The sequence below is a fragment of the Motacilla alba genome, chromosome Z, assembly GCF_015832195.1.
Source record: "Motacilla alba alba isolate MOTALB_02 chromosome Z, Motacilla_alba_V1.0_pri, whole genome shotgun sequence".
In the NCBI taxonomy this organism is placed as follows: domain Eukaryota; kingdom Metazoa; phylum Chordata; class Aves; order Passeriformes; family Motacillidae; genus Motacilla; species Motacilla alba.
The window spans coordinates 14,199,467-14,227,061 of record NC_052046.1 but is presented as its reverse complement, the minus strand read 5'-3'; the positions used below and the strand labels follow the sequence as shown (position 1 = coordinate 14,227,061).

Here is a 27,595-nt window from a genome sequence, read left to right as displayed (position 1 = left end):
GTCGGGCGGCGCGTCACGCGGCGTCTGAGGGGCGGCGGCGCGGGGCTGCCGCGGAGCTGGCCGAGCCCGCGGCGCCGGCAGCGGGAGAGCGGGATACCCGTGCCCAGCCGCCTGTGGCCGGCCGCAGCGGGGAGGCGGAGGTCGGGGCCGGCGAGGGGACGTGCTGAAACGCGCGTGTTGGACGTGGGGCTAACGCCATAGCTCGTAAGTGGTGTCCTCTTCGTTATTGTTACTTCTTAAAAGGCGTGATAAAGCCGCGAGGTGTCGGAGTGGTAGGCGCAGTACGGGAACAGAAAATGGGGAGCTGTGTCAACTTTGGACATTAGGAGGAATTTCTTCACAGAAAGGGTGATTTGATACTGGACTGGGCTGCCTGGGGAGGTGGTGCAGTCACCGTCCCTGGGGCTGTTTGAGGAAAGGCTGGACGTGGCAATCAGTGCCATGGTCTGATTGTCGTGGTGATGTTCCGTCATAGGCTGGACTCGATGATCTCAGCGGTCTTTTCCAACTTAATCGATTCAGTGCTTCTGTGATTCTTTAGCTGTTGAAATAATACATAACTGGATGAAGAGCACATGGGGTTGCAGAGGCAGTTCCGGAGGACAGCCAGCCACACTGCCCATTGCCTCCATACATTGTCTTCGCACTGTCCTACATATGTTGTCTTACTTCACACGATCTGGGTTCCGTGTATGAGGTGTATTTTGGTTTGTTTGTTTTTGGTTTTTTTGGTTTTTTTTTTAAATTTACTGACGTCTGTGTAGCTGCTGATGCAAACTACATGTTGCTGGAAATGACACAGCTTCCAGACTTGTAAATGGTGACTTAGCAAGTAAAGTTAAGCACTGAAAATTTGAGAGTTACCCTGAAAATAATTAATAGGATTATCTACTACTAAATGTTCATTAGTTTTGTGCTTTTAAATAAGCTTGTGTGAAATCTGTAAAGCCTTAGAGGTACAGATTATGCCTGTGGTTTATGTTTTGGGCTCAATAACCATTGACTCCTACAACAACATGCTTTATCAGTACGGTAGCGATTGGAATAATTCCAGCTATTAACAATAAATTACACTTCAAAAGCTAGAACTAGCCCTCTCCTTTTTTTCTAATTAGAAATACATTATCAGCATTAAAAGAAAAAAAAAATAGAGCATGAAAAAATACCTATGTTCTGAATAGTGACAAGATTACAGTGTGTGACTTCTTGGCACCGGGTACTGAAGGTGTGTGTGGATTTGGTTCTAAGTTTTAGATTATTAGGTGAGACACTTAGGACAAAATAGTTATCTCCTAGTGGCTGCCTAGAAGTGTTCATAATTGTATTTAGTGAAAGTTTTAATCCAGTCATTGGGTGCTTAGGTTAGGTCTGTCTAGTTCAGTGATCTCAGGGGTTCTGCTGTGTGGCCTCAGAGGCTTGAAGTAATTCACAGGACTTCAGCTACTCAGGCCAAAACCTTCTAAGCATAGTGTTAGGCAGTCTAAAGGGGTGTACTGTTGTAGGCTGTATTTGGGGCTTGTTATTTTGGAATTAAGTACCTGATTATTTTTCTTAATTTTGTTTTAGGTGTCTGCACTAGGGAGAGGAAATTGGGTTCCCAACCAAACTCAACTGCTTTCATGCAAACTTAAGTAGTGCATCTGTAAGAAAAATATGGATTTGGGATCACATTCCACTTTAAATGGTAAGCAGTTGCCAAATGGTTATTAAATTAATATAACATAAAATGTCTGCTAAGTGAAAAGAATTCATATTTATGTCCAAAGGTGAAAACTTGTCTTCTTCCATAACTTAAGGCTCTCAATTCCTCTTAGGTGTAAACTTTAAAGAATGAGATTTGCTAGCTTGAAAGATTGGCATATTCAAAATTGGCATATTCTCCAATATGTCAGAATATAATGATGGAGAGTTTCATTTTTCTTCACATTAATGTAAGCTTTTCATTCTCCTCCTGGTAAGCCTAAGTCTACAGATGTGGACAGAGGTCACAATATAGGCATTAAAACTGGAGCTAATAGCACAAGAACACTGAATATTTTTAATGGAGAAATTTAGTAGCTAATTTGTGATCTTTAAAGAATTGGTAATGCTGCTTAAATTAGTTTTGACAATGGCTTACACAAGTGAAGTGTTATAATGTTTTTTAAGACTCATTCAAAGCATCCTGCATCGGCTCACATTCCAGTTGCAGAGTATAGATTAGTTTACCATTCTATATTTCCAGAAGGGTTGCCTAGGAACAGTTTCCCCATGAGCCTCATTAATTTTAACTTGTGACACCTTTAATGTCTGGCCACCTTTTTATCTTGGCAAAAATCAGTCCAATTCATGCCTTTGGGAGCTAACAAATATTTTATATGCTGCCCCTCCCCTGTTAATAATTGAAAATGGTAACATGTAATAATAAACTAATAGGAACCTGACTTCTAAAGGCACCATTTTACAATCCAATTGAATTTTTTTTAATATAAGACAGCACTATTTTAATTTTTAATAATATTTTATGCATACTTGCCTTTTTTTTTCACCCCTTCATGAGTGGTGAACAGAGCAGGACCCAAGGCCACACAATCTTTTGATTTTTTGTGGCAGGAACAAGTGGCAAGGACATCATAGACCAGACTGTTCAGGGAGACAAAATATAAACTCCCTCAGCAGGATCAGCTGAAGTGTATTTGTGGCACACTAGATTACATTTGCCCTCCTCATCTTATAAGCTGATTGAATACAGAGCTTGCAAAACAATGAGAGCAAGACTTTGGACTGAAATTGAAGAAGAGTAGATTAATTAAATTGTAAATGGGCATATGAGTTGAACCGTACTCAGTTTATGTGATAATATTAGGGAAAATGCATTACATGAACCATGTTCTTCACTTGGTTCCCATTGGTGTGGAAGGTGCTTGTTAAACATTAAATCAGAAGAGCATTTGTTATCACACCATGCGTAAATTATAAATGAAAATACATTTTTCTGAAGAAACATAGTTTTATTAAGTAGCCCGAACCGTATGATAATACGGTCATGCTGGAGGCTTAACTTTATGGGGTTAAATTTAGAATTTCGCCTGTAGTTTTTCCATCCCTCTCTGGTGTAAACATCTGTGTGTGAACAGCGTGGCGTGATGCACCTGTGGCTGCAGGTCTCCTGTTGTCGCTGAAGCCTTGGCCCTGCCACGGTCACCTCGCCCCGCTCGTTACCGTGGAGATGCAATCGCAGGGAATACGGTGCCTTTGGAAACGCCGTTTCCAGGCTGCCGCGGGCTCGGGGCGGGCGCGGCCATCGCGACGCTGCGCGGGGGTGAAACCGAAAGTGCGGGGCCGGGGCGGGCCCTCGCTCCGCCCGCCCCGCTCCTCCCTCCCATGAGCGCCCGAGCCGCCCGGCCTCAGCATGTCGGAGAGTTTCGACCGAGCGCCGGGTGCCGGCCGGGGCCGCGGGTGCGGCGCGCCGGAGAGCGGCGGCGGGGCCCGCCCCGGGGGCAGCGCGTCCCGCGGCTCGGGCTCGGCCGAGGAGCAGCAGCACCAGCCGGGCGGCCTCTTCCCGCAGCAGGAACCATTGCGGCCTCCGAAGACGGCGCCCCTGGGCACCGGGATGGCAGGTACGGGCTGCTCTCCCCGCTCTCTCTTTTCGCGGGGCACCTGCGCGGCTGCCCGCCCGCCGCGGGGGCACCGGCACCTGCCGTGGGGAGCGTGGTCCTGGTCCCGGGTGTGCGATGCGTGCGCTGGCTGAGGCCGGGTCAGCCTGGTGAGCCCTGGGGGCCGGCGGACACCTGGGTGACTAGGGAGCGGTAAGAGGAAGAAAACCAAAGAGAGTCATGTGATGCACGGTGCAGTCAGCTGCTGACCGAAGCCCAGCCTGTCCCTCAGCAACAATTGGCCACTCCTGGCCAACTCCCCCCCAGTTTATATACTGAACGTCACATTCTGTGGTATGGATTATCCCTTTGGCCAGTTCGCGTCAGCTGTCCGGTCTTTGCTGCCTCCCTGCTCCTTGTGCATCTGCTCACCATCAGAGCCTGGCAAACCCATGTTACCGACACTCGCCTCAAACTGAATCCAAAACATAGTGCTGCACTAGCTAGCAAGAAGAAAATTAACTCAATCCCAGTTGAAACCAGCATACTGGGTTATGGACCTGGACCAGGTAAAGGTGTGATGTTGTATTGCAGCTGCTTGCAACACTTTCTGTCCTTTCCCCCCTTTTGTGCCCCCACATCTGAGTGTGCTTTTTATCCATCTGTTAATCTGACTGCAGATGGTTTCAGCCTTCCCCCACTGAAAAATTCCAGCCTATTTGCAAAAAAAATAAACCCAACCCAACAGTAACACAAAGCAATATTTGTTGGTCAGCTTTTTCAGGTAGGTATCAGGTTCTGTTTTCAATAAATTTATGAGCTAGTCTGTAAAGAGAGGTTCAGAAAATCGTGTTTTAAAAAACTTCAATTGGATGTTTTGGCAAATGGTATATAAGAACAACAATAGCCAAGTGTCCTTGAGCATTTTGTTGAAAATAAGTGTTGGTCAAAATCAGTGATGTCTGTCATTTATTTACCTTCCAAATGTATCTTGTATTTGTATCTGAAATCAATGAAAAATCACAGGATAATCAAATGTACCTGAAATCAATGAAAAATCACAGGATAATCAAATGTACTGTAAGCAGATTTACTGGTTGCATAGGTTAACTCTTAGACAATGTGTTTACATGGAAAATAAGTTTTTTTCCCTTCTTCCGTTTGTTTTTTTTTGTTCACCTGCACAAGAGCACTGCTTACTTTCTATCATGTAGAAAGACATGTGGAGTGTGCTTAAATGAATATCCATACCTAAGAATAAAAAATAAACCTATGTATTTAAAGTAAGTCTATAGTAAAACCATACTTTAAGTAAAAAAAAAAATATATATATATATATATATATTTTGTGTTTACTCTGTCTGAATACATACTAATTTAGTGATTTCTAAGACAAGCTGTTAATAAAAATTTTTCAGATCACCTGCAAAAGACGGGAATTCCATCTGGGTCTCAAGATAAAGTTTCAGTTCTTGATTCTGGACCAGAAATGGCTGAACCTCAGTTAACTGTGGATCCTGTAGCAAACTCAAACTTGTCTGCTAAAGCGCCTGAATTTTATCCATCAGGGTACAACCAGAACTTCAATCAGAATTTCACAGTGAGTGTTTTAACTTAATTCTTTCGTATGTGCCGTATTCAAATTAATAATATTTTTGTGAAATCTTTTATGTCAGATAATTTGAATTCTGTATTTGCTGAAGCAATTGCAAAAATTCTGATTATAACCTCCAGAGTTGCAGCCAGGATGTTAAGTGATATGGGTGAATATAATGATGTACATGAGAACCGCTGGTGTGGGATATTGTGCCAAAGCTTGCTGCAAATAACCATATCCCTTTTTGGCTACACCAGGTGTTGGTTGCATTCAACATGAGAGTAAGCTGGTTTTTTGGTGACTACCTGTGTTGTAGTTACATCTATACTGCATTTTAAATGAAAGCATAGCTTCCCTTTAATGCAGAATTCACTGTGAGAGAAAGCTTGAGCTTTAGCTTTTCTGAGCACAGGCTTTGCCTTTCCTGAATTTCCTGTGCCACAGGTACCATTCGTTATGACTGCCTAAGCTAGTGTACCATCATGTGTCATCAGTGGTGTATCACCAAAGGGCAAAAAAAATGTTAGACTCATTCCTACCAGTTACCTACCAACACTAGTAACAAATGTATTTCCAGCCAGACTCAGATCAATTTGTAGATGCATCATGTTATAAAAGCTGGTACTTCTATTTTCTTCTCCATTGTCTTCCATGTTACTGCTTCAGGAACTCTACTACAGGGAAGACCTCTGTGAATTCTTGGTTTGTTATGCAAACAGTCAGAGTCTGGTACTATATCTAAACAGGTGGGAACTTTTACAAATACAATCAAGTGATTTTAAAAAAAAGGGGGATGCTGAATCAAATTGATTTTTGATAAGTGGTAGAAAAATACCTCATTTGAATGCTGAATATGGTGGTTTGGTATTTTGAAATCTTTCCCTCACCAGTAAAATTGGTGTTGCCTTAGTGTTACCAGCTTTGCCTGTTTACTGAATGTAATTACTGTCCTGTATAATAAACCCCACAGCCAATATACAACTGTTATCAATGCCACTGTGAACGTGTTTTGGTGACTTGATAATGCAGGAGAAAAAAAAACTGCTTTGCTCCAGCACTGGTTACATGTTTTCTATAAATAAAGTGTTTCAGTTTCAAGACAAAGAAAAAACCCAACCAACCTTTCAAATAGCATACATAGTGCACTCTTAAAACTGCAAAGTTTCAATGCCAACAATGTTGCTTTTCAGCTGTTTTGCAAAAACACACAAGCATGTGGGAGTTCCTGGTTGCTACGTTGTTGGAATATGCTATGAATGTGACTCATCTCTTAATAAAACTACCTCTGAAAACGTTAGGAAAACATGTTACAGGGACTTTAACCTAATTAGAGTATGATACACATAAAGCAGTGGTATTTTTCTTTCATTCTTCCCTATTAGAAATCTGGTTTTTTTTAGTTTAGTAACTGAAGGAGTTAAACTGGGCTCACTTGTCATAAAACTAAAAAATTTAGCACACTTTATAGTTACACTGATTTTGACCATGAGTTTTAAAACTTGAATCAAAACAAAGTTTTGAGAAACTTCTTTTTTTACTTAAAATTAGTACTTTGTGTCTTCCATTTGCAAAGATCTGAAATACTGTATTTCCCTCATAAAAGACATAGTTGTTTTGCAATAGCAAAAATACCACTTATTATTTTAAAAATAGTGTAAATTTCTTGTTTGATTGTGCACCATTATAATTACTGTGTCTGTCCATTAACATTTGCTATTAGGTCAGTTAGTTTCCAGTCTTTCCAGTTTTTGATGCTCAAAACTATCAATTACCTGTGAAGATGGTTTAAGGAGTACAGCTTATAAGGTTTTCTAGAATTTTCAGAAAAACTTTACCAGGGACTTTGAAGAAAGGCCTCCATGGAATTCTCTGTTTGCATACAGAGTCCAACCCATGGAAATTGTAGATGTCTGCAGCAGAACTAGTGACTAGGTAGGTTTGAATTGCCAGGAGGAAACACCATATTTATTCCTTGGAATGGCTGTATGATAGTAATATGGTGGTCACTCCATCAGATGGGCATAATGACATTCTTACTTCATAGCTTTGGGAGTGATATTTTTGTTATTTTAGGGTTCCACAATCTTCCCTCCTGCTTTTTTCTTTTTTAGTTTCAGTAATTTCCATCAGAAGACCAAGCATGAGAGTGCCACTTAACCTCATTCAGCATGAGTAGGTGGTTTTGTATATGCAACAGTCTTTTTGTACTTGGGTTTGCAATAACTTTATTGGAAACTTGTTGGGTTCATTTAACTGAAAGGAAAAAAAGCTTGTTCTTAAGAAGTCTGAAGAAAAATCAAATCAATGATAAGTTATTAGTGACTAAGTTCTTAAGTGGAAATGTGAATTTACTAGATAAGGGAAAACAGCAGCCAGTATATATAAAGAAACTGAGTAAGAGCAGATTTGTCTCATGAATCTTTGCTATAGACTTTTTGTTTTATCTTTATGTATATCAGAGGAGTTCTAGTACCTGTTTAGCCTTCTGCTCTTCTGTATGTAAACTCATGAACTGACACATAATAAAAGAGAGGCAAATTTATAATCTTTTCATCAGTTACTCTTTTGTTGTGAATAATCGAGGATCCCATCCTATAGCTATCAAAGATTAGAGAAAGAAATTGGAGCACTGGCTTGATAGAGTAATTATTTAAATTAACAGAAAATTTCTAGTCTACTTTTGTGGCTTTAAATTTTAACTTTGTAGTGATGTGTAATCTTACAGGCTTCTGTTCGCCAACGCCTCTTGAAAAATAATCAAGGGCTATTTTCTTTGTTTTCCTTGGGTTGAAGCATTGCATGGTTCTACACTTATGTTAAATTTAAAAATCTGATAATGAGACATGCAAGTACTTTATGTCTAGAAGCTATTGGGCTAAATTTAGTTAGTTTTTAAGGTATCAATTATAAATAATTTTAATAAAGTGGCATATTTCTGAATTTCCAAAGTACTCATTTTTCTCTCCCATTTGTTCAGTTCCCCGGCATAGTTACTGAAACCTAGACTTGTTTTGAAGTTGCATATTTAGTACAGGTAGATAATTATGGTACAGAGTTTAGTTCTCTGTGTTTAGCCTCTTAATTGCAAACTGAAAATAACAGTATACAACAGGGACACCAGTATAGCAAATGGTGCTGGGATCCCTTACAGCACAAAGTCGTTCTCCAAGACTGGATTCTTGCCAAGTGAGTGTGAGAGGAAGATACCTTCCTCTCTGCTGAAGGAGGATCTTGTAACAATCCGATGGCTGTAAGAAGGAGCAGCTTCTTTTACTAGCCACAGCAATTGCATGCTCTGCAGCCTGTCTGGAGAGTTTTCAGACAGGTTGTTTGGAGAGATGCTAGTTCAGCTGTATGAGATTAGGCTGCAGTAGCTGCACAGTAATGTAATAGTTCTGTGAAACAAACTAGTTTTAAATTTATTGTACAGAACTCCTACTGGGCTGTTTGAAAGTGCGTTAAAAATGTTGATTTTCTTTAGTGAAGTAGAGTATGTAGCAAGTCATACATAGGCCTGTTAGCCTTTACTTTTTGGATTTGTAAGCTCCAAGCCATTAGAATTATAGAAAACTTTAGGTTAGAAAGGACCTCTGAAGTGCCCATGCTCCAATCCTCAGGTTGTCAAAGGCTTTATGTAGTAATAATTTGCCTTTATTTCCATGAATCCATAATTTTTTTTGTATTTCTGGGGTGGGCCACATTAACTTATTTAGCCTTTAGTGTTATTAACTGGCATATCTTCTAGTTAAATATATTTTACTTCTGTTACACTGATGTATGTCCCACCTCACTAACTTAGGACATGTCTGAATGATTTTGGGAAGTCTGCTTTCTACCCACGCATTCTTCACAAGTCATGAAATTAATATCAGGATGGGATTTTTAACAATGTGTATCTTGTCTTTCTCATAGCTCATATCCAGCTAGAAATTTTTCACAGATCCACATTGCTTCTCAGTAGAGGAGAGATAGGCATTTAGAAGACAAAGTAATGAAAAATCCCTATTAAGGGAGTAGAAGGGGGAGGGGGACATTATAGTTAAAACCCTTGTCAATATATTTATGCACACTAAGTAAAAAAAAAAGTGCTTTATTATTTTAGCTCAGCCTTACCGTAGATACCCTTTAAGCATTTTCAAATGGTAGAACAGTTGAGAATTCTGATTTTCTTTACATTACTCTTATGTCTTGAATTGCTAATTGTAAGTAATTTTTTTAGAAGTGCTACTTCAGGCTCCTTCTTGCATTTCTGAAATATATGAGGTGATTTACACAACCCTTTGTGTAGTGTGACAAAATTATTTATTTGGACTGTGTTACTACTAGTGACATCAAAAAGTATGCTACTTTCTTTGGTATTCTCTTCATATACCTGCATTATAGTCGTCTGGAATGGTATTGATTTTAGATACTCTCACATAGATTCATTTCTGAATGGACAAAAATTCTGTTTAATCGGTGGGAGCATAAAAATCAATAAAGTGATATTGGGTAGCCCCTCCTCTGTTTAGAAGGCAGTTGTGTTTTTTGTCGTGTCTGGTTTTAGACCTCAGTAGCTGTAAATTAATGCAATTCAATTTGAATAGTTTCATTTCATGCCTTGTAATCTTTCATCTTTTTCTAAGAGATACAAATACTCAGACTTTAAAATAGCAGCTTTTGTGATTATACTTCTGACATGGGAACAGTACTATGTATTTATTGTATTTCTCTAACTACTCTCCCTTCTGCATATTTTTGGAGCACTGTGCATGCTATCTAAGCCCAAAATACTTTGTTTCAAATTTTCCATTCTTTTTCCTTCTGTGGTTCATAAATCCACAGTACAGATAGTGCCCACACCAGGAATGGGTGTTGAGTCTCAGTTTGGTAGTTCTACCCCTAACAGATAAACTTACTTGGTTTGTTAGTTAATCTTGCAACCAACTTGGGAAACTTATTTCTTCTTAATCCATTTTTTAATGTATTTTACTGGGAGACCCTAATGTCTGTGAAAATACTTTGCCTGGTTCTTAAGGTGATAGGACACAAGACGCTTCTGAAGTCTACACTCCCGGAGGTGTTGGGGTCTGTGCACTGTAAAAATGTTGAGCTGAATTGAGTAATAAAGATCTCTATCAAGTATACAGAAACTCAAAACTCGGGGCTGTATGGTTATTTCTGGAGACAGAAGGTGTAACAGTTCTTCAAGGTTGTTTTTAAGTAGTTGGCATATTCTTTCACTTTACAGGATTCTTCCTTTGAAGATAGATGCGACGGCTATCTGACTCTGGCAGAATATGTGCAAGACTTCCTAAATCACCTGACGGAGCAACCAGGTTGTTTTGAAACAGAAATAGAACAGTTTGCTGAAACACTGAATGGCTGGGTTATTGCAGATGAAGCTTTACAAGAACTTGTTGAACTCATCTATCAGCAGGTAATGTATTACAAGATGGACATTATGCCTCTGTTACCCAATGTCCAAGACAGGCATTCCAGTATTTGTTACATAATTGTATCAATGTAGTATTTTAATGACTGATATTTTTTCTCTTTCGACTGAAATACATAGGGAAGGATTTTGCTCAGTAAATTGAAATGGTAGCTCAGATTTGGGATGCCTGAATTATATACATTTTCCCAGTATGCTGTTTACTTTGTTGTGTGTTTGTATCTCCTGGGTAACATACTACAGTTGAAATTATGCTATTTAATTAAAGGATGTTGTAGTTTAATTTTTGTTACTAAAGATTGAAGAAACTTATACAATATTGTGTACTTTTATTCTCTTGTGCAAAAAAAAATTCTTCATAGTCCTAAGATACTTTTAATTCCTAGGTATTTAAAAAAATTAAATTCATACCTACTGTACACACCATCTTTTGCAAAATACCTTGTTACTGCCAAGCTTTTTCTTTTTTTGAAATATACCTATTTCAGAACAGCATAATTGGAGAAAAGGAAAGCTCCTCTACGGGTAACTGGGTCCGGTCCCATTGATGGCCATGGAAATGAGGACAGAGACCTTGAGTTGAACTCTGCACTAATTGGGGGAGCCATTGGAAAGAAAAGCTTGATATGTGTTGCTTAGCAAATGAGCTGCTGTTACTGTCTTTTGGGCTCGCTGCAGAAAAGGAAGCTATGCTTCTGTCTTGCTCTTCATTAACAGACCTTTCATAGTTTTGTTGCTTACAAGTTCCACCTTGAATAAAAGTAAGAGAGCAGACTTTTACTTAAGTGAAAATACCTGCAGAATATTTTAATCTAGTGCATGTAGAAGTGGAATGACTGGTTGGCCATTGTACAGGACTGTAGAATCTCAGGTTTCTTGTTATTATACAGAATTAATGCAAATTTAATGGGGCCCAGTTTAGTTACACATGATGATCACCTGTGCTGCATTTGGCAGCATCATTTTCCCATTCTTTATTTGAATTCACCAAGGATAGTTTAATGGAAGGGAAAAAAGAGCATTTTGTGCTATTTTTAGCTTCCTGTATTTTAAATACATTGAATAGCATTTAATAAAAGTCTTTAATATTGCCTCTTCCTCTCTGTCTCCCTTTATAAAAAAGTTCAGCGTTATGGTTTACTGTGACTTCCTCAACTCAGAAGTTTAATGTTAGTCTGAAAAAGTTACATGAAAAATAAAGCTTAATGCCAAAAAGCTATGCTAGTATCCAAAAGCATCTAATTTCAGATATTTTGTGTATCAGGCTAGCATAATGTCTAAGCAAAGCCAACTATATTTACTATTCTTCAGCCTTGAGCAGAGGCTCAGGCATTTGTCTCCTGGTTTTTCACAAAACAATTTAAATTGCTGCACCTTAAAAGCGTCTGCTTCAGATACAAATTTGACCCAACTAAGCAGATTTACAGATACTAGGTTTGTAAAGCAAATATACTGAAATTAAATAGACCCAAGTCCTGTAGGGTCTTCCCATCACCTCTGTGTAAGGTATCTTAGTCTGTCTATAAATAGTAATTATATACTTATGTTCTTATATGTTCCTATATGTTCTTATTTATGTCTGAACAAAGTGAAGTGCCAGTTCTTTTGTCTTCCAAAAGCTGGACACTGAAGTCATAGTTTAAGAACCTTTATTGTTGTCTAGTTAATGCAGTGGACTGCTCCTGTTAGAGCAATTACAGTTTCTCAAGATATGTATTGGTAGCTTAGCCTTCATGCTTAGATTGTGACTTTTTTGAATTGGAGTTAAAGTGGTGTTACCAGCAATAATTGTTCCAAGAATATGATTTTGCAATATGATGATTGATTATTAGAAAGCTCTAGGGTGGAATTTTTTTTTGTCTGTCTGTGCTACACCAGATCATAATACCTAAAATTTAGTTACTTCAGTGTTTGGTGCAACCACAAGTACAGACCAACTAATAAGGAAGATAATGTTTAAAAAATACAGATGAGATTTGAAGAATTTATGTATGTGTTTGGATGTTAAAGTTTTTGTTTGCTGGGGGTTTGTTAGGTTGGGTTTTTTTTAATTAGGAAAAAGTATTAAAAAGGCTCACTATAAAAAAGGGGTATCTCTTCCACTCAGAGCAACTGATTGAACCACAGCATCTAAGTATTTTTAGGTAGTTCACATGCTCCTTACTGGAAAATGAATTCCATTTGTCTATCTTAATTACTTGAAATTCTTGTATCTTCCAAAGACACTTTTTTTTTCCCCCAGCAACTCTATGCACATAGAAGAATTATGTCTTTTTATCTACCTGTAAGAGGTAGCTCGGTATAATTGCATTCACAAGGCTTTCTTTTTTTCAAACATGTTGAAACAGGTCAAATATGCAAACATATCTGTAGCTCTGATAGATGATCAAGATGTAAAAAAAATATTCAAAGATTATGAAGCCAAAGGAGAAGTTTACTGAGTTTTTAGTATCCTCATTTTCTTTTGGGCAGAGCAGGTGAAGTTATTTGCAGCAGAACCTCTTTTCACTGAAACTGCATCTGAGAAATAATCTGAAATTCAGGTGTTGTTAGAGGAAGCTTGAAAATGAGTGAGCAAAATAAATTTCCACCTCTTTAAAGTTAGAATTATCAGATTAAAACAGAAGATTTTTCATACAACATCATTCCTACCACCTTTTTTAGATGACAAAGGTGTAGATGTTTAGCTGTAACAGGACTTGTTTTAGCAAAAAAAGGATGCATTGAGAGCTGTTAATTGTAATGGTCTAGTCTTACTCTCTGATTCAGGAGTTTGCAATTCTGCAGATTGCTGGAGCATGTATGGGAGACAATATTTCTCTTTACTTCCCATGTTCTTACACACTTTCCTTGGATACTAACCATGGCAAAAAAAGATTATGGAATAAACAGCTTACAGACTGAAAGAAGACAACTTTTATGATGTTGTATGAATGCACTCATTGTTCTTTGAGAGAGTATATGTTCTTGAAAAAGTGTCTTAATGTCCACTGTTGATTTATTCGTATGAGCAGTCTGTAAGTGACTTTGAGACACTCTTCAGTTGTAGGTGACTGTGCAGAAGCAGAGTTACATGAAGACATGTGGCATAATGGTGGTTGCTTTCTTAGAGCCACAGAATCACAGTACAATGAACTTTTAAGTTCTGCTGAAGTGCATATATCATCAACATGCTGAAGCAATACAAAAGTGAATATGGCAAATAGTAATTTATTAATGATTAATTTTCTGCTCATGAGTTGTCTGATCAACATTAAGCATGGATTTCAAAAAAGCTTTTAAAAATTTTTCTGATAGCCTAATCATTACTTTCATAAATAATTTATTTTTCCATTTTTATTTCGAAAGGCCACATCTGTCCCAAATTTTTCATACATGGGAGCACGGTTGTGTAACTATCTATCTCACCACCTAACCATTAGTCCACAAAGTGGGAACTTCCGACAGTTGCTGCTTCAAAGGTCAGTATCAGTCAGTTTAAGCCTTATTCTCTTCAGTTACATCTTTCTGGTTTGTGTGTTAACTCTTTCTGTTGCATACGAAGAGATACTTATTTAAAGTAGTACAGATTGAAGTGTATCGAAACATGGGTACATGCTGAGTACTGAACACGTGCATCCTAAAATATTTTCATATTTTTAAATATAAAAATAGGACTCCATTTGAAGTTCTGTGGGATCTTTTGAACTGAGTATATTAGACTGATCCCTAAAATAGTGCAAATTGGAAAGTTAATCTACTTTAAAAGTATACTAAATGCACATATAGATACTGTCCTTGTCATTTGACTCTTGCCTTAACTGTGTTTTTTTAATTACTGCTTTTGTTTTTTGCCTGCAATTACTGTGTAACGTTTATTCACTGATGGGCTAACTGACTTTGTATCTATGAAATAGTTTTATAAAATCCAGAAGGATAAATTTCTTCAGTTTCAGTTACTGCAGATTTCTGGGGACTGCAGCTTAATAATGACTAGACTTTGTAGTTGACAAAAATGCAACATTTTTAAGTTGTTATATATCCTCTCAAATATTACTGCATGACATTTGAAAGAGTACTATCTTGAACACTTCAGAATTCTTTAAAAATTTGTCTTTTGTTTTTTGTTTAAACATGTCTGGCTTTCTCAGCTTCAGGTTTGCCTCTTTCTTATTTGAAAAGTTTTTACTTAGTCCAGCAAAAGCGTGATAAACTTTTACTGTAGTGCATTCCAATGGTCTTTTGTTATGGGTGGAATGTTGTGGTTTAACTTGGCAGGTAGCTAAACAGCTTGCAGCCCCTCACTCACTTCCCCTACCCTCCCAGTGAGATAGTCAAGAGATTTGGGGGCAGAGAAAGCAATATTCATGGGTTTAAAGATATTTTATTGGGACAGAAAAGGATGTGAATATAATAGCAGTGATAAAAGAATTAGCATATACAAAACAAGAGACACACCATGCAATTGCTCACCACCCATGATGCCCAGACGGTTCCTGAGCAACAGCCTCCAGGCAGCTTTTGCTCTGGTTTATTTGCTGAGCATGAGGGCACATGGGATGGAATATCTGTGTGGTCAGCATGGGGTCAGTTGTGTCTCCCCTCATCTTCACCCCAGCCTTCTTGCTGGTGGGCTGGGTTGAGAAGCAGTAGAGTCCTTGATGTAGTGCAAACATTGTGAAGCAAAAGCTAAAACCAGGGCATGCAGAAGCTGAAAACACTCATTTTTCTCTCTCTTTTCTTTTTTCTTTTTTTTTGTTGTTGTTCTCTCTTTTTTATTGTTTGTTTTGTTTTGTTTTTTCTTTCAAAGTCATTGCTTATGTTTTTTTTTAAACTGTGTGTTACTTGAACATGAAAGGAAATCCCTGTTAATGTTGCATTTTCTGGTTCTTGATTTTGAAGCAAACCCAGTGGATAACATTGATGTTAGCATCCTGAAGCTATTAATTTAAAGTTGTTTATGTTTTGCTTGCTAATATGGATGAAATTGGGAGCGGGGAGGGTGTGTGTAGATAAACAACCTAATAATGTGGCCACCAGAAGTCATCTTCTGTTTCTCAGCAAAGTTTCTACATGAAACTTTGTATTTCAACTCTTAAGATTTTTCAATTTCTCCACTTTTTCTCAATCCATTACACAATCATTCAGAATACATTAAAATTTGTCTGGGTTTCCTTTTATCTCAAATATTTTTTAATTTTGTTTTTGTACTGTTATGTAAACTTGTGTGTTTTTGGCACCGTTGCTAAATACTAGAAAAATTACTTCACTGCCCTAGCATGTTAAACCTATTTTTGTATTTATATTTAAATTACAGAATCATAGAATTATTTGGGTTGGAAGAGACCTTAAAAATCACCTAGTTCCAAACCCCTCTGCCATGGGCAGGGAATCTTCTGCTAGACCAGGTTGCTCAGAACCCCATACAGCCTGGCTTTAAACACAGGGATGGGGCATCCACAGCTTCTCTGGGAACCTGTCTCAGTGCCTCACCCCATTCACAGTAAAAAATTTCTTCCTAACATCTAGTCTAAACCTGTCCTCTGTTAGTTTGAATCCATTCCCCCTCTGTCCTGTCACTACATGCCCATGTTTAAAATCCTTCTCCCACCCTCTTTGGGAGGCCCCTCTTAGGTACTGGAAAATGCTACAAGGTGTCACCGATGCCTTCTCTGCTCCCCACTGAGCAGTCCTAGCTCTCTCAGCCTGTGCATGCAGGAGAGATGCTAAGGCCCTATGGTCAACTTAGTGGCCTTCTCTCGTCTCACTCAATGTGTCTGTGCCCTCCCTGTTCAGAGAACCTCAGCTCTGGATGCAGTGCTCCAGGTGGGTCTCACCAGAGCAGAGGGGCAGAATCCCCTCCCTCCCTTGCTGCCCATGGGGCTCTGGATACAGGATACAATTGGCTTTCTGGGCTTCAAGCATGCACTGTCATATTGATCTTTTCATCACCCAACACCCCAAGTCCTTCTTGGCAGGACTCTTTTCAACCACTTCCCTGCCTAAGCTGTTCTTAATGCTTGGGATTGCCCTGACCTATATGCAGAACTTTACACTTTGCCTTGTTGGATTTCATGAGTTGCACAAGGCCACCTCTCAAGCCTGTCAGGGTCCCTCTTGTGTGCCATCCCTTCCCTCTACAGTGTCACTTTACACTGTTCAGCTGGGTGTCATGAATTATGTATTACTGTCACTTAACATGGCAAGATAAAGAATTAATCAAATAAGTGTAAAGGCATTTAAGACCATGTGGTAAGCACTCTGAAGCAGGGAACATATCTACTTCATTTCTTTGGGCATTGGCTGCCTGTGTTACTGGTGCACATCCTGGACCCATATTCAGTTGTAAAAATTGTGTAACTATTAATTTCTACATGTTTTAAGTTGTTCTGTTTAATTTTGCTGCATCAGATATCTCAATGCTTAAAGACCTAATCATGTAATCCTATGTGTTTCTCTAAAAAGGATGCAAATCCACTGTTTCTTTGTGAAGGCCTCTCATTCCCTTCACAGATCATACATCCCAGCATTCAGCATGTAGCAGTTTTCATGCAGTTCATAAGTGCTCAGCATTCCTTTAAATGAGTAGCATGTGACATATGTTGGAATGACTACAGATGGTATAATTGTGCTTTAATTTTTACAGATGTCGAACAGAGTATGAAAACAGAGATGAAGCTACCAAAGGGGATGAGACTACTAGAAAACAATTTCATGCCTTTGTATTGTTCTTAGCTGAACTTTATCTTAACTTAGAGGTAAGAAGAAAGTTGGCTGTCACATGGCTCTTCATACATTTTTTCTTGTGTGTAGGTAAACACTGAAGTGGACTATAATTTGAGGTGTTTTTCTAAAGGCAGAGGGCAGTAAAGTAAAATAATTTTAGAACAGTTTCATTATAATGCGTGTGTCCAAGAAACATATAAATAAAAAAAGGACAAGATCATTAGAAAAGAAATGTGTAAAAATGAAAGTGTAAGAATTTGTGGGAAGAGCCCACCACAAACATCTTTGAAATGAAGCTTCTTTTATTTTCTTTTACTGGCAAAACCCCCAGATGGCTATACTTGACCAACATATTAAATGTTATTAAATGCCTAGCAGAAGCAGATCAGGACCAAAAACATGTAATTCAGTATTCAGGTGCTAATAAGAGGTGTTAACAAACCCTTGAGACAGATGTGAAAATCCTCAAAATGAGGAATCAAAAATGCAGACTTTTTTATAAAAGATACTACTTCTGATGTTGAGGCATTGGTGCATGCATGAAGTATGCAATCTTGTATTTATCAACTTCATGCATCTGTGATATTTTCAAAAATGTGTACAATTTTTTTTTAATTGTTATGCCTGTGCATTTACCAAGTTCATTTCCTGCTGTAGCATAGTTAAAAATACACATATCACTTGATTGTTTCAGTGGTTTGATTTAAGCAAACACTGTAAAAATGTTCTGCTGGCATGAGGAAGTTCCTTCTGTAACTCTTCCATTTCTGGATTATAAGTGGTCCTTGAAAACTGCTTTTCACTTGCTAGAAGAAAAAAATGAAGATTTTTCAAAGACTTGGGAACAGGGGAAATTGTCCATTTGTGGAGTATACCATATTCCTTGGCGTATACCGTTAGGTTTTAAACCATTTTCTGTAATTTTTAAATTATATAAAGACTGTTTTCTAGAACTAAGCTACCACTGCTGTGGAGAATATGTAATGCCGTGTGGAAAAGAGCATGAGGTTCTGGGAATTTGGTAATTTTTAGACCATTAGGCAGGCATTTGGTAGCTTTTATTAGCAATTTGTTAGCAGAGAAACAAAATTCTAGACATGCATTGTTATGCCAGAATTGCAAGGAGATTACTCAGAGTAGGTTTTCCACTGACACTGAGCTGTGTGGTGCAGTCAATGTGCGGGCAGGAAGGGATGCCACCCAGAGGGACCAAGACAGGCTTGCGAGGTGGAACCATGCAAACAAGGTCAAGTGTAAGTACTCATCTGGGCCAGGCACAAATACAGGCTGGGTGGAGAATCAGTCAGGAGCAGCTCTGCTGAGAAGGGTTTTGGGTGTTGGTGGATGAGGACCTCAACAAAAGATGTATGGCCACTAAATTGAGGTAGGTCATGACCTAGATGATGTTTAAGGTCCCTTCCAACCCAAACCATTCTATGATTCCATGAAAGTATGTGTTCTAAAATGGTTACATTATTTGGCATATAGATGTCAACTATATTGATCACAAACCAAATAGTGCAGCATTCAAGAGAGAAAATGTGCCCAAAATAATTTCTAAAACTTAAGTATTTTAAATATTGGAGGGTTTCTTATATGTTTTGCAGATTAAAGGAACAAAGGGACAGGTTACACGGGCAGAAATTCTTCAAGAAGGCCTTCGGGAATTACTGAATGCACTCTTCTCTAATCCTGTGGACAGTAATTTGATATGTGCAGTGAAACTGCTGAAGGTGAGACAGTTTTCAAAGAAAAAAGAAATCAGGTTTTTTAAACTGCCTAGCTTTAATATAGGGAATAGTAGGGTAAATTGCAAATGAGAATGTATTTATAGGGGTTTATGCATTACAGCATTAGCAGAGCAAACTAATTTTGTTTTTCTTAGTACCATTAGGAAATTGAGCCAGTAAAAAAAGTAACAAGATGCTCTAAAAATAAATTCAAGGCCATTTGTGTACAAATGAGTAATAGAACTGAAGTTGAGGTGCCAGCGAATAAATGCTTCATCTAGATCTCATTTTGCTGCTTCTGGTGTAGGAGAAAACTGTAACCAGTCTGAATGAATTGTGATATCTTAGGTATGCTCTGTGTTCTGAAGGACACTTGGCCATTGGGGTCCACCACTTTTTGTGGCAAAAGGTTCTTAATATCTCTTCCTTCATTCTGTGCTGTGCATGTCTTTACTATTGTAGAAATATATAGATTTCTCTTTCATGTGGAAAATAAACCTCTTTACTCATAACCCATAGCTTTTCTTGTAAAATAGTTAGTCTCTATGTAGGAGAAACTCTTATCTTCACTAGGTATCATTATACTTGTAGTTGGGAAAACAGTTTAAATTAGGAATGAAGGTTAGATGCTAAACAGTATTTTTCTGAAGATTTCTGGTTGGCTTGGTTTTTTTCTCATTCTTTACCCTTCCTCTTACTCCACTGCTTCTCAACCTGCTCTGTCTTAAATTTCATTTCTGACAGCTTCTTTGGTATCATAAACACAGAGTAGGGAAGAGAGATTTTTGTAATTTAAAACCTTCATTCGACATTTTGATGTTTAGGAAGGTTGCTTCACAGCAAGTGTGTGATTGTGCTCAATGAGCACATTCACTCCTGTGGTCAGTCCTTATGCTGGCAGTGCTTCCTTGAGGCAAGGCCCATTGAAAAACCTTTTTAAGCAGCAATACACAAATCAGGAAGCTTTACAGTACAGTAAAGAAGAAAAGAAGAAAACCAGTAATTAAATTGTTCTATGACACATTGCTATATCTAAAAGGTGTTACAGAACAGAGACTCTGTTTTTTCATGCAAGTGTTTTCTCATGTTTTATAGTATCTACAAATGTTGAGTATATATGTAGCTAGGGCTGCCTCATGAAACCTTAATTTTACTACTGAAGCAATAAATGTCTCATTTTATCTTTTCCATTTTATGCAGTGTTAGACACAGGTTTTTCTCTGTTTGCTGAGCAATATTTATTTTTATTTTAAACTAATTTTTATTTATTTTTAATTAATATTGATGCTATTACCTAATTATCCAGGATTAAGATGAGACCACTGTGGAATACTACTAATGCCAAGCAAATGCTGACCAATATACTTGCTCTTCTGTTGGGATTTTTTCCCTTTGTATCATCAAGTGCCATTCCAAGCATTTTTGATCATGTAGTATTTATGCTGAGGAGATTGCTATTAGTGGCAAACTAATTCTTTTTCTGATTTAACACCCCCTGTATATCTATTGGGCAATGAAATACCTATTCTGGTAGTAAAAAGTTTTCATCCACACCTGCTCTAGACTAACTCCTGCTGAAGCTTTCCTGGCAGCAGTTCTAGCCTCATACACTTTTATATATTAAAGTTCAGGTTGGCTTCTTCACATAATTCTGGTCTCCTTTATATATACCCAGAAGAAATTCTCTGGCATGTGTGATGCTGGCCAAGTTGACTGAAGTGTTTCTAAAGCTCAATAAAGTATTTCCTGTTGTCATTAAACTGGTGGAATCAGCTGCAAAATTAAGATTTAAAGGAAATAAATGATGGTAGTATGTACTTAAATCAAGTGAGATCTCACCAATGTCACTGAAGAGTTGTTTCAAAATCGTATTACAAGACTGAAACAAGTGGCTGTGAACTTCTAGGTAACATAAATATTGGACACAGAGCTCCTATACTGTCTGCAGTTTAAAATAAATTATTTATGAGGTCTGTTAATCTGTTTTGCAAGTAGATACAGGCAGCTGGGAGTGTCAGCCATCGGGTAGTCCAAGTGTCAAAATTGTTACAGAATCTCTTAAGCTGACTGTTTATTAAGGATTTCTAACTTTATTTTAAAAAAATACTAATCCCTTTTCTTTAGTTGACAGGTTCCGTTTTAGAAGATGCCTGGAAAGAAAAAGGAAAGAATGATATGGAAGAAATGATTCAGAGAATTGAAAATGTTGTGTTGGATGCAAACTGTAGCAGGTGAGAAGATAAGTTTATGTGCAGTGTTTTGTTTATATGAAAAAGAACACCTTGAAAAATCTTCAACTGTAATCCAAAACATTATCTTTTAAACTTACATTTATGAAAATTAAAGTGATGTGTGTGTAGGTCATTTTCCATGTAAAAAAAAGAAGAAAAGGTGTTTTTAGTTGAAGGGTAATGTGGCTTTTTTGGCAGTTGGGTTCATTTTGTTTTGGGGTGGGTTTTTTGTATTTCAGTTTTTAATAGAGATTCAAGTTCCACTGTTCAGTTGGGGTTTTTTAACCTATTAGGTCTCAAGATCTTCAGTGAGTGCTTTAGGCTCTTAAAGCAAATATATACAAAGAGAAAATAGGGGCGATATCTCATAGTCTATACTTTCAATTTTGAATTGAACAGGCTTAAATACATACAAACAGTACTAAATATGTAGCAGTATTAAATACATACAAATTACTATAAATATAAAGGCAAAATGAAATATACTTTGTGGGTTAATTTTTGTTTGTTTGTTTGTTTTTCTGGAGAGCATACCTTTTTAGCAAGGTCTTAGCTTTAATCTGGAAAAAAACGAGTGGTTGACTAATATATAGTCAACCACTATAGTGGTTGACTATATATATTATAGTAATATATTAGTGACTGACTAATCATGAAATTGTCGCAAAACCACCTGTGTGGATGAGGTTATCTGATTCTGCTGTGCTTCATCCTCAGCTTCTTGCAAACTTGCTAAAAACCTGTAGAGGGCTCAGACACTGATCTTTTATGTGGAGGAAGGCCAAGAGTAGCTCATAACATCTGTGGGTTGTAATTGAGCTGCCCTCAAGGAGGATGAAGAAATTTTTGCTTCAGGAACCGAAATAGATGGCACAAGCTGAGGCTTCAAAGATGTAGAACAAGAAACAAATTTTGATGCTTTTCGCTGGTCCTAAAATCATGAGCCAGACACAGTTAGGTGACAAAAAGGGGCTATCTTGCAAGGATCCTCAGGTGCTCAACTCCCTGGGTGGAAAAGAGCTCAAGATGCACACCCAGCATAACATGTATACAATGTCTGTATGTTTAGCAAATTAGAATAACTGACAGGGATCCCCAGGTAGAGACATAAGTGGTGAGGTAATTCTCCCCCAGGGCAACCCTTTCTGAATTCCTCCCACCCTCAGATAGGAACTAAACTTTGTTTATGAAAATGTGTCTGGGAGAGCTGGTTTCAGCCTTGGTTTCCCAGAGAATCTAACCTTGCACCACTGGCTTGGAGCTGCTGAAGAATTTATTCTGTCTTTCTGTCTAATAGAGTAGATAAAATTTGCTAGCTGCAAATACTGTAATAGGCTACAGAGCTATAAATATATGTGTAAAGAATATAGAGAATATATAAAAGAAAAGGCAAAAATCAATTTGGCACCAATTTCAGCTAGGAAAATAACGGATTTTTTAATGTGTTATTTAATAATATTCTTCTCCATAGACTAGCTTAAAAGAAAAAGGATTTTCTCTTACTTTAGGGATGAAATAGGTGTTGGTATCTAATGTACTGGGGGCATTACTTCTTACTTTTGACTAAAACATTTCATTATGATGAAGAAGACTAAAGTTAGGAGCATAGAATAGATAACTAAAATAAAATTTGAAGATCATCTTCCTTTTTTTCCCAGTATTATCCTTTTGTCAAAAAGGATTGTGCTCTGCGACTTGTACTGCAAGGTGTGGTATCTCAGTAAAAACTACAGCAATTTCCTTTTTCATATTAGCTCCTTCCTTACTTAACAGCCAAGGAAGTGGAGAGGATGACTATCTCATAACTGACTTGTAAAGCATCTAGGCTTGCAGCTGTAAAATTGAATTCAAAATTATCTACACAATGGACCAAGTTTTGTCCTTCTTGAACTTGTTTTTTGGGATGGATTTAACTATCTTGTATTTGCACAGTAAGAGAAGCCAAATTTCTTGCTTGGCACAAAACATTTTAACTTTCGTAGTGCTTCTCTATTTCAGAGATGTGAAACACATGCTTCTGAAACTGGTAGAACTGCGATCTAGTAACTGGGGTAGAGTTCATGGAACAACTCCACATGCAGAAGCTACCCCTGAAAATGACCCAAACTATTTTATGGTAAGAATATATGGACATTTCAGTTCCTTAATTTCATGTGAATTTGATTAATAGAGAATTTGATTTTGATTAATAAACAATTGATTAATAGACAATTGCATTACTCAAAACTGCAAATCTCTTTCTCTCTGAATACTTATAACTTTCTGTATGACTATTTTTAGAATGAACCAACATTTTACACTTCTGATGGCGTTCCTTTCACTGCAGCAGACCCAGGTAGGTACAAGTTTAGCTTACCTGTCTTCTTAATCTTCTTTAAAAAGTTGTAATTAAGTTTGCAGCCTGTTGAAGAACATAAAATGTTATTCTTCAAGAATACAAAACTTATTCAACTTAAAAGACAAAAATAAAAGCCTGAATTCCTGGTTTGGTAGAGCACAGGATTTATTCTGCGTTAAAGAAGGTAGATGTTTGAAATGGAGAATGTGCATTTGAGTTCATCCTGGTCAAAAGAACTTGTTCAGTAGTCCACAGCATCTGACCTTTCCAGAACGCCAGAAATATTCAAGTCTTCTTTTGTTTGTCCATTGTTAGTACCAAAATCAAATCAAAATCCTTGGTTTTCTTATCTGTAATTTGAGCACATCATGGCATAACTTCATTTGAGGTAAAGACATCTGTTACAACCTTTACAGTTGTATAAGTAGAAGTTAGGCATCATTCCTAGATATCCATTCACATCCTGACAAAATATTGCAGAAGGATCTTTTCCTGTTAATATGTTTCCTGCCTTTTATGATTTCGTTAACCAGCGAAACTTCAAACTTTATATATTGCTGTTAATTTAACAGAGTAGTCGTATTTGTTACTCAGTTTCATTTTTACTTTGTCAGATTATCAAGAAAAATACCAAGAACTGCTTGAAAGAGAGGATTTGTTTCCATATTATGAAGAAAATGGAGCAGATCTCTCAGGACCTGGAGAGCTGTATGTTTTCTTTTTTAGTGACTTTTTTTTGAATAATACTTATTTTTACTGTGATGCTGTGATAGTTTAGACTTAGGTTTCCAATGTTGGCAAAAATAACACTAAATGTAATTGTTTGTTAGTTATACAGTGGATGTATTTGTTCAGGTTTAAATTGGTTTTTAATCACACAAGTTTGAAAGCTATTTCATGTTTATTCTACTGAGTATGGTAATTACATTTCAGATGTAATTCAGTTGTAATTCAGATGTTCATGCACATATGCAAACATACCTCTGCATGTAAGAATAAATTTGCAAGCAAAATAAAGCACCAAGCCTTCAAGTGTTTTGGTAGAAAGGCAACCTAAATTTGTTTGACTGATGTGCATGAACATCCCAGCAAGAGATGATTACCAAATTTCCAGTGTCTTTGAAAGGGAGAAAGTGTTAATTTTCTCTCTTCAGCTTAAGGACTGTTCCCTTCAATTGGAGGGCTAGTAGAGCAAGAAAAGCAACTTAATGCCAAAAGGGCAAGCAACAGTTGAGAATATAGCCTGATGTTTTGGCACCAGTTTATAAGAAAGAAATATGGTCTAAAATAAATTGCTCTGAGCTTTTTGCTCACAAAACAGGACTTTCAGACCATGATTTGACACACAAGAAGATTTTCAGTGTTGTTTTTATGTGTGATGAGAGTGCAGGCCTGGATCAGTATTTTTTTTGTAAATTAGAAAACTTTCAGTATGTACCTAGCTGAGGGGAATGTCAAGAACTTTGTAAGATATATCAGAGATGTCATCAGAAATCAACAAGCTCATACTGAAGGGAAAAAAAGACCCATGTGAACCTCTGCTTAGAAGAAAAATGCAAACTGAACACAGACATCTGTCAAAAAACACAGCAAATTTTAAGAGTGACATGTAGAACACTCTGAGTCTACCTTCAAGCACAGTGACTGTAACCTTCTTTGCTGAAGGCTTAAGAAAAGCTTAGACAAACGTCTGCTGACTCTCTGTCAGCTATTTCTCCTGACGACATCAGTGAGGAGGGTTCTGTGTGAGACCTCTTTCTTCTGAAGGCTACACTTCTACAAGAATGAAGGAACAAATGACAAATATGTAGACTGCTTCCTCAATGCACAACACTTCGAAGCAAAATAACGTTTCTTACATACTTTCTATGTCCTTCTTTTACATATCAACAAACAGGAATGCAGGGTTTCTATATATTCTGTCTTTGAACTAGGATGTTAACCAATCAAAATTACACTAATATGTTATTAATTATGGTTTTTTGTAATTGGATCAGTACAGATGCATTATTAAATTTTGGGAAGTGCAGATTGCATAATTGCATTTTCTATCATCTTGGAAACTACTTCTGTCTTTTAAACTGGGTAGCATAAGATGATCAAAAAAGGTGGCAAACACTGTAGGTATTTAAACATATCTGTGCTGCTTTGAAGTTTCTGTTTATTTGTTTTCCTAGTACCCATTATTTTTTCCTTTTCATTCCCTATAGGAAAATATCATAAATAACAGTCATTTATAAAGCTTTGTTTTATTCTTGACATCTACACAAATTCTAAAAATCTGTTGGCTCTGAAAATCTGTACATAAATCTGTATGTAAAGGTGTTAACCTTTGGTAATTTCTTTTTTCCTCCTCAGGTATTTTGATGAGATTGATGATGAGATGGATCCAGAAATTGAAGAAGCATTTGAAAAATTCTGTCTAGAATCAGAACATAACAGAAAACAGTGAGATGTTACGTATTGATGTTAGTTTATTTAACCATTTTAGGTATGGTTAGAGTGAAGGGGGACACAAAACATTTGTACCAAAATGAGAAACTTGAGTTTCTCCAAGTACTAAAGTTACACAATTTCCATTTTGTTTAACAGAATCTGCCAAAAAAATGTAAACTTATGCCCTGTAACTTAAAATGTTGTGTATATATATCATAGTTTATTTTGTGAAAAATGTTTTTGAACAATGTTTTGGCTGCAATAAAAATTATTTAAAAGTTATAATTGAAATTAAAATTTAATGGGGACCTGTCCCATAAAACTTACTTGAGGAAGAAAGGGAAAGAATAATGATCTGAATTTGCTTGCTTGTTTGCTTTAGTATATATTGGGATTTACTCATCCTATTTACCATATACAATATATCTTGCATTTACTTCCTCCACTTCCCCCTCCAAGAAGAGTATGATCCAAATAAGAAAGAAATTTTTTTTTCTGTATATCACAATCATGAAAAGTGGCTTGTGAAAGTTTTGTGTATGAGTTTTTGTTTTGTTCATTTCCTTTTTCTTCTTTCGAAACACACATGGGTGAGATCTGGACTTTTTTTTTCCTGGAATAAATATGTTACATGTTGATATGTGAAAAAGCAAGCAGTATTTTGGAAGTGAGGTGCTTTCAAGATCTTTGGTTCAGATAAGCTTATTTTCAAATCTACAAGAAAAAGCTATTCTGTAATTTGTTGTGTTCTTCAAGGCAATAGTAATACAGTTATGTTCTAAACCATGCTTCTCAAGAGTATGTGCAGTGCTTTTTTCTTTTGCTTTTTTTTCTAGTAATGTATCTAACATGTCTAACCTTTCCCAACCCCTGTAACTTTCTTTTATTCTTCTAATTTTATGTAGTTTTATTTAATTTTGTAGTTGGAGTAAATTCATATATTTCATAAATGTTAACATTCTAAAGCCAACTGCTCTTTTTTTTGACTCCATATAATCATGTTAGTTTTCCTAGGATACTCCATTGTTGTTGTTGCCAAACTCAGTTAACTGTTTCCTGTTACCTGTTGCTGGTTAGACTTTATTAGAAATCGTTACCAAAAACAAACAGAAGTATTTCCCAACAGTTAGCTACTCTAAAGAACACGCATTGTAAATATGCATGTAAATAATTCTGATACTATTTCACTGTCATTTGTTTGGTTAAATAAGTTGTGCATCTGCTAGTAGAGTAAGCAGTGGCTGTTTTCTGGATGTTTATTTAACATACTTATTTAGGTTGGAGTTTTGGAAAATAAAATTTAACTAGCTTTATTTCCTTTGGTATAATATCACTACCTTGTCTTCTTGGTTTAAAACAAAAACAATATTTTATCTCCTTCTATTTCTCCTTCACTGAGCACTCCTTTCTCTTCTTCAAAGTACACATTTGCAGAGTTGATTATCTTTTGATTCTTGCTGGAAAAATGAAATGTATCAAAATGTAGTATGCTCATAAAGACTGTATTAACATTCCAAAGTTTTTAGACTAAAATTCAGAAACTAGAAAT

The 27,595-nt window shown here is 37.1% G+C and overlaps 1 protein-coding gene across 2 annotated transcripts; it reads left to right on the top strand.

Moving 5' to 3' along the window:
- The first annotated feature begins 8 nt into the window (after positions 1-8).
- PAIP1 (poly(A) binding protein interacting protein 1) lies at positions 9-27,359 on the top strand. 2 transcript variants are annotated; one of them, XM_038123637.1, is made up of 12 exons: positions 9-204; positions 1,567-1,684; positions 4,994-5,175; positions 10,403-10,591; positions 13,955-14,067; positions 17,232-17,343; positions 18,919-19,044; positions 21,166-21,272; positions 23,271-23,388; positions 23,553-23,607; positions 24,225-24,318; positions 25,969-27,359. In XM_038123637.1, the coding sequence occupies exons 2-12, from the start codon at positions 1,654-1,656 to the stop codon at positions 26,060-26,062; spliced, it is 1,221 nt and encodes a 406-aa protein (XP_037979565.1). In that variant the 5' UTR covers positions 9-204; positions 1,567-1,653; the 3' UTR covers positions 26,063-27,359. The 2 variants fall into 2 exon arrangements, with proteins under 2 accessions (XP_037979565.1, XP_037979564.1); XM_038123636.1 differs by lacking the exons at positions 9-204; positions 1,567-1,684 and adding an exon at positions 1,753-3,599.
- The last annotated feature ends 236 nt before the right edge of the window (positions 27,360-27,595 follow it).

Bases quoted from the DNA above. Each gene is read 5' to 3' on its own strand.
- PAIP1 (XM_038123636.1), top strand. From the start codon at position 3,392: ATGTCGGAGAGTTTCGACCGAGCGCCGGGTGCCGGCCGGGGCCGCGGG. The intron at 23,389-23,552 runs GTAAGAATATAT...GACTATTTTTAG, and splicing joins ATGACCCAAACTATTTTATG to AATGAACCAACATTTTACAC. The intron at 24,319-25,968 runs GTATGTTTTCTT...TTTCCTCCTCAG, and splicing joins CTCTCAGGACCTGGAGAGCT to GTATTTTGATGAGATTGATG.